We start from the raw sequence: 11,420 nt of genomic DNA, 5'->3' as shown, positions 1-11,420 counted from the left end.
GCTTAGCAAGAGCCACCTTGTTGCAGATGAAAAGCAGAATTTCATCCTGAAATTTTTTGAATGGCAGCTCAGCTATTTTTTGGGGTAAGATGTGGATCTGATGGCAGCATTGGCCTTTGCCAGCAATGAACTAAAAGCCAGCCACCACAGCAAATGATAAGAAGGATAATGAAGAAGAATTTTTCTTGTTCCATTGTGTTAGTAAAATCTTTCTGACAACTCCACAAATATGTCCAGAGAGATCACTTTAGATTCACATCTGCCTTCTGGAGAAATCCTCAGGAATTACACCATCGAAAGGAACGAGTAAGGCAGATACACAGAGAAGTACAGTGCGATCAAAGGGAGTCAAGGTGGCTTTAGGAAGCAAACATCACACCTTAGTGGCTTCAGGTCCTTGAGATTGTGTCTACAAGAGAATTAAAAAATAATAATAAATGCAGCAGATGCTCTTGCATGAGCACTTTGATTTCTCAGAAAACATTTGAGAAACCGTTCTGCATCACAAGTTATTAATATAAAAGATATGAAGCTACAGACTAAGTGGAAAGTTGGCACAGTCTACTGGAAACTGGCTAATGGGCAGGAAACAAAGGGTGGCAGTAAAAAGCTAAAAGGAGATTAATTGGTGAATGCTGCAGGGAACAGTGTTGGGACCCACTTTTATTATTTACATATAAATTACTTGGAGGGTGGTATTGAAAGATCTCATCATTTGCCAGCAAAGCTGCACTGGATAACACTGCACATAAAAGGGATGATACAATTAAGAAAGGGCTTTATTTATTGAAGTAGCTGGGTTGATCAATAGTGCAGGCGAGTGAATGCAGGCTGTTGTTTAGCTGGAATTCCCCTGAGGCCTGCTGCTGAGGAGCATCTCAGGTGGCTGCAGGCTCACATGTCACTCTGTTGTGAGCGGTTTTCCAGCCACAGGGACTTTTGTTGGCTGCCTCTTAAAAACAAACCTGGTGAACAGGGCACAGCGCCTTCACAGGGCTGACGTCCTTTGCAGCAGCCAAAGGCAGGGTTTGTCCAGTGGGTAGATCTTTTTGAAATGTAAATAAAAACCAGCTCACCTGTTTGTTCATTGCTTGCCCAGAGTGGTTTTCTCAATGCTCTTGACTGCATGTAGGTAATATGTAATATGAGACACAAATACCTGGATGAAAGACGTTAATTGACAAACTGCATAATGCACATTCAGAAAGATGTGTGACTGTGGGCTCTAGTGGTGTGTATGCCCTGTTACCTGTCAGCAGATCTGTAAGTACTAGTCAGGTTAACTAGTATTATCCTATCTATAGGATGTAAGGGTAACCCAGTGCTTATTGTCGTGGCTTCATGGCTGGCTGTGCTGCTGAGGTTCCTTGCAGTTTTTAGATTTTCTGGTTGCTAATGTCAAGTTCAGCTAGTTAACAGGTCAGCTGCTTTACATCAATAAGACATCAGCAGATAGAAGAAGCATGATGACCAAACTGGGCTCCTTTCAGGGCAGCTGTGATACTCCAGAGAGATTAATTTAAAGAGTGAGAAACACTACCTGGGCAGCACAGAAGGGGCTGGTAGGCTGGAGGGAGTTGCTGAGAAGGCTCTCAGGACAGCATGGGAGGCCGAGGACACAAGTTCTGTGGGGCACTCTCAGGATTTATGTCTGGCTGCAGAAGCAGTGATTCACAAGGGAAAGACAGAAGATCCAAGATGGCATTGTTAGGAAATTTGTTGAGGGTGCTGCACTAGTTGAGGAAACCTCTGCACTGCCGGTCATTGTCTGGCCAGCTGTCACCTGCAGGAGCAAGGTTCTGCAATGCTGCTTTACAGAGCAGCTTTGCACAAACTTGTGTTACAGACAGAATGTTCCTTAAACCTCACTGTTTACTTTCCTGAAATACAGCTACAGGAAAGAGGCAGTCATTGAGAGGGTTTACTCTGGAATTTTAAAAAATAAAACAAAATAGTCATTTTCATTGCAATCGTTGAGCTGCTTTTGGTCGCATAAGATTTACAGGGCTGTAGGGTTCATTGCTGTTGCAGGCACTTAGGTAATTCCCTGCTTGTCTCCTCATATTTCAAAACTGTGGCATATCATACTCTCTCACCTTTTCTGTACAGTGTGGAGTGTGCTGTGGGTGCTGCACAGCGTGAGATGTGTGTGGGGTGGGTGTTCCGTGAGCCCTGCTGGGCTGAGCTGCTGTTCCACGTGCTTTGGTGGTGCTGCCGAGCCTGTGTGCCTCCAGGAGCTCTGCTGTCACACTGCTCCGTGTCCAGCTGAAGGCACAGGGCGCTACTGCAAGAGACCCTCATTGACCCAAGTAAGAACTACAAGAAAGCTGCTGGCAGAAAAATGAAGGGTTAGGAGCTGGTTACTTTCTGCACCTGGACAAGGTGGTGTGTGAACATAACTTCACCCTGCAATAGACTGGACAGCTCTAACTCATTTTCGTCAGCAACATATCAGGGGTACCTACAGCTGTATTTAAGAAATACAAGGCAAGACACAAAGAAAGGACTTAAGGTAACTGCGAGGCAGACAAAACTGCATTTCAGTGAACGTTTTGTTGCATGTCCAACTAGTCCTTGTATGCAACAATCTTACCTCGAATTGCCCCAAGCTTGTCTCCTGTAACCTTGGCACTCTCTTTTCCTTAGTCTAGGGACTGGCCTAACACCTCACTGTTCTCTGCATCTCTTCTGACATCTAGTTTCTTCTCAACATATGCCTTTCTGCTGGAGGTGCCCAGTTCACAAAGCTTGACCTTTTAGGAAGTACCCTTCTTCCTAGATTACACAAAAAACCCCAGTAATTGCATTTTTTTTCTGTTCCCCTAAAACAAAACATATTCTTGGTAAAGTGATCTCTTCTTGGTGTTGCTCTTGCATTTTGACCCACGGACTGGCTGCAGGTAGCTTTGAAAAGTTTCTCATCCGTCCCAGTGCTGCTCCTCAGAGCACCAGACAAAATGGTTCATTTCAGGAGGATTCCAATCAGTGATGCATGGTTTTGCTTTCCCACCTTCTACCCCACCTAAGCTGCAAAAAAGGCTCCTGTGGTATAATATGTCCTTTGCCTGGGTTGGGATGTGCTTTTCCCAGCACAGATGTTTGAAGCTTGGTTAGCCCTACCAGGGGCTTGGTGCTGAGTGCATCCTTGAGCATTAACTCTGATGCTTTCTCAAGTATTTGCTGGTCCCCAAGAGATCTGACCAGAACATGTGCTGCATATTGATGGTTGTGTTGGCTAACTTACCCTCCACACCCCAGTGATTTCTGAGTTGCAGCTCAGAAAACAGTGGGCTGTTAAGGCTGAACTAAATTCTGGAAGACAGGGACTATGACAGCTACTGATTTCTGTGCAATGAGCTTGAGATGAGAGGTGTGCTGCATATAGGGGTCTTTTCTATATTCCCACTCAAGTCTAAATAAGCAGATACACTCTAATGAAGAGAGTATCTTGCTTTGAATTTAATCCTCTCCAAAGTCCTTATTCAGCTGCTACCTTAGATAATGAAGTGAAGGTTACATTTTACAAATGACCTTCTTGTGCTTTTGAGTGAAAGGCGAGCTGGTAAGGATTAGCATCAGGTCTAGGTGATTTTTTTAAATCTTTTTTTTCCTCTGGTACTGGTTGAAGTCCCATAAAAGCATAATTACATTAAAAGGTCCAGGCATTTTATGTGCATTGCCTGCCTGCTCCATGGCTCCTAAGGGAAGAGTGCACCATGAGGGAGAATAAAACAGCTCATATTTTCTTGTTATGCCAAGTGCTTGTCCTGACTAACTGCGCTGTTAGTGGAGTCCAAGACTGGAGCAGGGTGCATGATGAGGTGCACCGTTTCTGAATTTCAGTATAGGTGATGCTTTCCTCCTGTCTGCCTTACCATGGCTGTTACAGTTCTTTCAAGTTGTGGTTGTTGCTGTGGAAATGGAAGTTCTCTGTGGGTCCTTCCTAATGGCTCCCCATCACAACCTGGGAATTGCAGGCATTTCTCAACTGGAGTGTGCTGGAAGGGGAGTTACACCAAACTAAAGGCTTGTTTTAAAACACTTTCTATGGCCTTTGCTTGTATTCTGGCTCAGCTGATGGCCTCGCAGCAACCCCCACCATGACTGCCTCTGCCACTCCCAGCTTCTCTGGGAAGAGGGCAGTGGAAGTTGTTTTAAAGGCAGGATGTTAAGAGGTGCCAGCAGTGGTCAGCCTGACTGGGACTGCAGACAGGTGAGTTGAAGCCAGTGGGTATTTTAATAGTGCAAAAAAGCTTCACTTTTGTGCAGATCTTGAATCGGTCTGTAGCTACTGAAATCCTAACAGATACATGAGACTGAGCAGTTTTTCTGCATTTCATGAAACCACTCACTTGCTCAGGCAAAACTCGTGAGTTCAGCAGCTGCCTCAGGTTTAGAAAAGTGAACGCAATGCTGGCTGTCACACAGGCATTTCCAAACATGCAATCTGGCAGACTTAAATGGATCTGGACAAATAGCGAAAACAATTATTTGTGAATATTTTATAAAATATCAAAAATTCATCAAATAAATTATTCAGCTTCCATACAGCTAGTCCTGCCAATGCTAGGGAGGAGCCTCATGCACTGAAGCCAGGCTGCCGGGTGGGGGAGGCTTCAAGTGCTTCTGGCATCAGGCAGCACAGGGCTTTAGAGCCTGGTTTCAGAATGCTTGCATCCATCCCGGCTGCAGTTAGCACCTGAGCCATGCTGAGCTGCAGCAGGAAGGATTGCTGTGTGGAGGGCTGAATTGGAGACAGACTCCAGCAATGCCATGGGAGGTATTTCAGTGCCCTGGCTGAAACCTGATAAACTCACAGCCAAACTCAGCAGTTTCATGAACAGGTCTGACAGTTGCCTCCTTCATGAATGTCTCTTGGGTTTTTTTCTTTTAGGTGAGAGTCTATGATCTCCTGCAGTATGAGCATGGGCCAGATGATGTTCTGATCCTTGCTACTGATGGGCTCTGGGATGTGCTGTTAAATGAAGAAGTGGCAGAAGCTGTCACTAACTTTCTACCAAACTGTGACCCTGATGATCCCCACAGGTTCGTGCTCATCCCTGATTTTCCAGCTTCTCTATAGAAGATCACTTTCTGGTAACATATTTTTGTAGAAAGTATGATATAAATAACATTTGGGAAACATGCAACACTTACAAGAAGACATTTTTATAGGTTGGACGGAGCCTCTACAGCAAACGTGAGCAATTGGAGCAGGGGCTCTATTATAACTCAGGAATGTCCACCTTGAAAGGAATAGGTGTGGGATCACAGCATCTTGGCATGGGATTCTGTTTGCTGTATGAGGTCCTGTGAAAACTGTAGGAGGCTGGGGTCTTGGAAGACCATGGCAACAAGTCTCTCCTCTGGACAGTCCCTTAACACTAAAGATTGTTTCTCTGTAGGACGTCCTCATAATCTCCCTCTCTCTCCCACTGTGTATGTATATAAATACTGCACGCTGTGGTTGCCACTCATTCCTAGTCATAGTGTGACCTTTGAACCCACCTTCCTTAGAGGATGCTCAGTGCTACCAGCTACAGGATGGGTGTAGTGACAAAATAGGTGGAAAGTCCAACTTGTGTTTCCTTTAATTAGATTATGCTTTATTTCACTATTTTAATCTACCTCATCCTCCTCATTTTTTCTATCTTTATTACCTCTTAGATCATCAGTTTCTGTCCTTAAACCATCATGCAAACAAACAAGTTCCCAAACAACCATCTAGAGGCTATCTGCCTTGAGTGAGTCCATAGGTTTGTCTGCTACTGAGTTCAGTGTCACTGTGAATTAAAACATTATGCCAGAGATCAGAAGTCTCTCGTTTGTAACCAGGACTGTGAAAGTGGAAAGAGCTTGATTTATTCTTAGGGACTGCTCAGGAAGGGAAGTGTGTGTTGCTACTGAATTTAGGCCTGTCTACCACTGTGTTCTGCCCTCACCCTGGGCTGAGAGTGGGGAAAAGAGATTTTACACATCCCCAGTTGGTCTGTGGAAAGTGGAGTTTCAGAAATAGCTAAGACCCATCTCAAAATGCTTGCTGTTTCTCGTATTTCTAAGTGGTCATCTTCACAGGGTCAGCCCTATTCTTCATCAACAAACAAGGTAACTGGGTATGCACACCTTGACAGTGACTTGGGGTTTAAAGTGAGAACACCTTCAAAATAACAGCAGTATTTCCTTGCGCTGACACTTACAAATACAGAATGCAAAAAAAAGGTCTTGCTGCAATTGTCAGGAGAATGGAGGACTGATGATTATCATAAAGCTGCAACTGCAATATTTTGACTTTGCCCATCTCCTTATGCCAAAGATAAGATATGGTATGAATGACAGCCCTGGGCCATCTCTACTTCAGCAAGACATGCAGCTGTGTCTGCCCTTTCTCCGGGAGGAGATGAGACAGGATCAGTTAAGGGCACTTCAAGGGCATCTGGCAGTGTGCTATGCAGACATGCCATTAATTTAAGGTAGGAGGAGATGAGCCATCCAACCTACTTTCAGTTATTACCTGACACCATTCAAAAATGCCATGGTGCTTTTGTTCTCATTCCTGCACCGCTGAGCCTCTTCCTGCAAAGACACCTGGTAACACACAATACCTCTGTCCTGGCCTGTCTCCATTCTCATCTAGTATTTGGGAAAGGTTGGCCCTGCCTACCATCCTCACCAGTCCCATCTGTTATGAATACAGTCAGGGTGTGTTATGTCTATCTTGTTCCTTTTGGTCTTTACTAAGCTCATGGTGATAGCCACCATGATTGCTGCAGTAGGAAGCAGGATTTTTTGAGCTTTTTGACTTGTTAGGTGAGTCATTTTTCATTCATTTAAAACACTCAGAGCAACGAGAGACACAAAGAAAATTATATTTTCTTCGTTTTGATTTAGATTTTCTTGTACTGGTTGGGTAATTGTGGGGAATTAGTCACTGTTTGTGCCAACATGAGCACCACACATTCCAGAACTGAGCCTGCTGTTTTTATAAACAGACACATTTATTGGTGTTTGAACAAACACATTTATTGGTGTTTGACCTACTGGTCTATGAATGGACATCTGAACTGAAAATAAATTTGTTCTTTTAAGCAAGTTTGTGCCAGATCATTTAGAGGCTTACAAATAGTTGTGGCAAGACATTTCTCATGCTGGCATGCAAAAGGTAATTAGAGCAGTCCCTCATATAGTTTACAATGATATTTATGAAAATTACCTTTGTGAAATTGCTCTTGCTGCTTGGTTGTAAAGAATATTTAAAGGTTTTAAAGTACTGTGTGAGAGGTTTTACGTAATTATTTCACAGTGGTCTAAATGAGGTATAACTAATGAATTTACAGTAGCATTCGAGCTCAAGCTGTGGAGCTGCATTCATTCCTCTCACTAGTCAGTGACAGAAAAATCTCCTTTGCTGTATTACAAGTGTTATGTTTAAAGGAAATGTTATCCCAGAAAATGTCAGGTTCTGTGATAGGTGTAGTGACATAATCTGTGGTGAGGTGATCAGCTGAAAATGTAGTATCTCTAGGGATGTAGAAAACTTGTTAGAATGTAAGAGCCTTGCACCCTGGGTTTGGTAGTGCTGTGGTCCTCAGGAGAACCAACCTGTGGAGCAGCCCCTGGATCCACCTGACCCAGTAGCCTACTTACTCCCTGACAGCAGTGTATTAAAAAAGAAAAGAAAAAAAAAAAACTAGAGAGGGTTTTAGAGCTGCAGAGTACTTATCTGTTACATAATTCGTTCCTTGTGGGAACAATATCCCTCCCATTTGAATTAGAAGTCACTTTATAGCCTGATGGGTAAGAGCTTAGAGCCCTCAGCAGTGCTCTTGGGACTCTCTCCTGCTGATATTTACTGTGAGTATTAGTTGCCCACATAAAAAACATCTCTGAGTTCTGTCAAACATAGCATGTGCCTGGATGTCTCCAAGCAAGGAGAGCAAAATCCCCAGGTCTCTCTTCATCCAGCCATGCAGACACAGCCTCAGGAGATTTGGGCACAGACTTGTTTAGAGAACAGTTCCTGTGTGAGGACTGTGATGGAGTGAAGAGGCTGGGATGGAGCTGGATTTCTTAGCCAGCTCATTTCTTATGGGTATTGTGGCAGACAAGCATTACAGGGGCTCTGAGCGAAGAACAGGTGGCAGCACCACTGCTGCTGTCCATACATCAGCTCTCTGAAGAGGTATGAAGATGGAGAACTGTGACTGTTTGCCAACTTCCTTCAGCTGCATTTATGCACGTTTACCCCCGACCTTGGGAATCTTTTATTTCTCATCCTTCCCTTTGTCATTTCTTGTCCCCTCACTTTCCCTCTCACTCACTAGAGATTTATGAGGATGCTGAGGAGCTCCTCCACATCTGCTGAGTGTGAGGAGATAAGAAGCTGCTCAGACATCAGCATGATTCCCCCACTGTCACCACTTCCTGCAGTACTTTCACTGATCAATACAGAAAGCTTTGGCATAAGAAAAAAACCTCCATATGTTTATTCTTAAAACACAAAAGCTGTATTCCAGCAAGGCTATTCATTAGGAGGAAGTGGATACTTTAAAACTACTTCAGCAGTTCTCTAATGCTGTTTCGACAGCTGAATCCCAATTCCACAGCACTGGAGAATAAAACATGCGGTAATGGACTGCTGCTGCTATTGATCTCCAGGTACAAGAGACTCACCCTGGCTCTGCCAGTGCCAAGTTGAACAGCATTGCTTCAATTCAGTTCTACACAGGAGAGGAATATGTTACTTCACTGCTACCTTCACCTGTTCCTTTTCCTTTGCTTCATTGTGCTGGTTTTCTTGAGTATTTCACCATTTGTCTACAAGAGAATTTCTTGTTTATTAAAATTCCTTTTTTTTTATCTTCCCCTCTCCAAACATTCAGCAGCAAAAGCCAAATACAATCAAAAGCAATACTCATTCCTTTGTACTCCTTAGATGTGGGGAGTCCTTGTTAATTAGAAAAAGCAGGAAGGCAAAGTTTTCTTGCAGAATGATGGGTGTTTCTTTCTTAAATTCTGACAATAGCTGAGAAATCCTTGGGAAATATGTTCTTGCCAAAATTCACTCAGCATCAGACATGCTGTGAATAAATATTTCAGTTTCTTGCTTGCCACGTGGAGTCTTTTTGTTCCTTAGCCCTGCATCTGATTTGGAAACTGAGGAGTGCAAGGGTGTATGTTTGGTTTTTTTCCCCCTAGAAAACATGATTTCATGTTGCATTAGGACAGTAAGGGCAGTGGTTCTTGTTACATCCTGATGTTTTAGCTCGAGTTTGTGGCACAGACTGATCTCAGAACATGTGGACAGTGCACGTGTGTATGCAAGCATGTGTGTTAGATTTCATGTCTTTGGGCCCTTCACTTACTGCTAAAAGGAAATAATTTGTCAAAACTAGTGAGGCCTGGAGATTTTATCACTCAGTACCATTAGGAACAGTGGGTGCATTGCAGCTGTACAACATTACTTGAATTTGGCATCAAACCTTTTGACTAGTTAAGTGTTGGTTCATTTGCATTGAAGAAATCTATCCAGTAGAGCAAATACATCTGCTCTTGGTTCAGAGGAGTCCTCTGAGTTCAAGGCATCAAGATTCTAGACACAGAACATAATTGGTTTTTTTTTTTCTTTTATCCCCAGAGACTGAATGAAGTCTCAGTGATAGAAATTCAAACTTAATACTGAATTCTGTGGTGAAAAGTTCTGAGGTTAGAACACTCCTGGATAATTGACAAACTTATACACGTACACAGTGCTTCTGATCAACAGAGATACTGTTCTTTCCCTTTTTACAGATGAGATCTGGGCAGATAATTTCTGGTTGAGGATCCTCCCTAGAAAAGGGGGTATTGAAATGCAAACCCTTCTTTGTCCTTTCTGGTTTGGGAAACTACAGAGGTGTGCTTTAATTCTGGAGGCCTGTGTGTGTGGCTTCATAGAGCGCTTGCATCATCCTGGAGGTTGATACTTACGCTTTTAATAGAACACATGCAGACTGGTGGTTTTTTTTCTTGTCAGAGCTTTAACTATTCAGTTAATTTTAATTATCAAATCATAGAAAAGCTTGCCTCCAACCAATCAAATACAAAATATCTTGCCTATGTGTTGGGCTGATGAAGTAAAACACATGACAGTAGCTGTTCACCCATAATGAGATTTCTTTCAGAGGAAACTTCCAAGTGAGTACACAGATGTGTTGATGTAGTAGCAGCAGGTAAAGCAGTAGGGGACAACATGACAGAGCACTGTCTAAGCACCTTTTGGACTCTGACACCCTTCTGCCCCCAAGCAGCATGTGGTATTTTTTCAGGACAGAAAAATAACTCCCATAAATCCAATGCCACTCAGCCCAGCACAGGCTGGGAGTTTTGAAGTAACATGAAACTTGGTATTTCACTAAATTAAGCACTTGACCACTCACATTCATGCAGTTTTCACTGAACTCATAAAAGTGAAAGAACTGTGGGACTCTGATAATCTGACCATGTTAACTGTTCCTTTCCAGTTTCAGAATAAAAGAGCTTTAAAAATCATTTCTATGGTCAAGAAAAACAGACAAGTTAGTCTACTTTGGCTTAAAGGGAAATTTGGATTTTATTTTTCATGCTCTATTACTTGCTTTCAAATTACTTTGTTCCAGTTCATTTCTGAAACAGTTGAGCCATGTTTACCTTCAGATGTGTCAGTGAACAAGTGTGTGGTTTTCAACAAGTAGTGTTATTTGGGGTCCTCAAGTTTTCAGACTACTACTAGAAAGTCAATTTGTTAAGGCAAGTGTGTTTAATATTTTTCTGAAGACTGGTGAAGTCAAGCACTCAGAATGGCCAGTGATTTTTGATCAAGTGGTGCCTTTCAAATACTTTTACATTCTTATTCAGGAACTGTCACCGAGCTGGAAGGAGTTGCTTTGTGCATATGCCATGGCTTGTGTTTCTCCTGCCTGCTTCTAAAACACTGGGAAGCATGTCTTGGTAGGTCACAGCATTAAATCTGGCAGGCAGCAGGCTGTGAAAACCCACTTTCCTCATGGAGACAACCCTCCCTGGCTGTATTGTGCCTTTTCCACAGGTACACGCTGGCGGCGCAGGACCTGGTGATGCGAGCCAGGGGAGTGCTGAAGGACCGGGGCTGGCGGATATCCAACGACAGGCTGGGCTCTGGAGACGACATCTCTGTCTACGTCATCCCTTTGATACACGGGAACAAACAGTCGTGAGAGGAGCATCAAGAGTGGTTATAGGATGGGGAACTTTTTGGGAAGGGCCTGTAAGAGACAATATGCTTTTGGTGGTCTGACCAGGACACTTCCAATTGATGTAATCTAGTCAAAACTAATGCTGGAGGGGTATTTTTCTGCCCAAAAGGTAGGGCTCTGCACATATACTGTATATGATTAAAGATAACACTTAAGATTCCACTTTCCCTA

The 11,420-nt window shown here is 43.3% G+C and overlaps 1 protein-coding gene across 1 annotated transcript in view; it reads left to right on the top strand.

Moving 5' to 3' along the window:
- The window catches only part of PPM1H (protein phosphatase, Mg2+/Mn2+ dependent 1H), a 139,823-nt gene that overhangs the window by 123,635 nt on the left and 4,768 nt on the right, over nt 1-11,420 (top strand). Inside the window, exons 11-13 of the mRNA XM_017733089.1 lie at nt 4,895-5,046; nt 10,873-10,965; nt 11,063-11,420. The exon at nt 11,063-11,420 is cut by the window's right edge and continues 4,768 nt beyond it. Of these exons, the coding sequence (XP_017588578.1) occupies nt 4,895-5,046; nt 10,873-10,965; nt 11,063-11,210 (393 nt within the window). The 3' untranslated portion in view covers nt 11,211-11,420. The remainder of the gene's footprint in view (nt 1-4,894; nt 5,047-10,872; nt 10,966-11,062) is intronic.

The sequence above is a fragment of the Corvus brachyrhynchos genome, unplaced genomic scaffold (genome assembly GCF_000691975.1).
Source record: "Corvus brachyrhynchos isolate BGI_N302 unplaced genomic scaffold, ASM69197v1 scaffold32, whole genome shotgun sequence".
Lineage (NCBI taxonomy): Eukaryota > Metazoa > Chordata > Aves > Passeriformes > Corvidae > Corvus > Corvus brachyrhynchos.
This window is presented reverse-complemented; position numbering and strand designations above follow the sequence as displayed.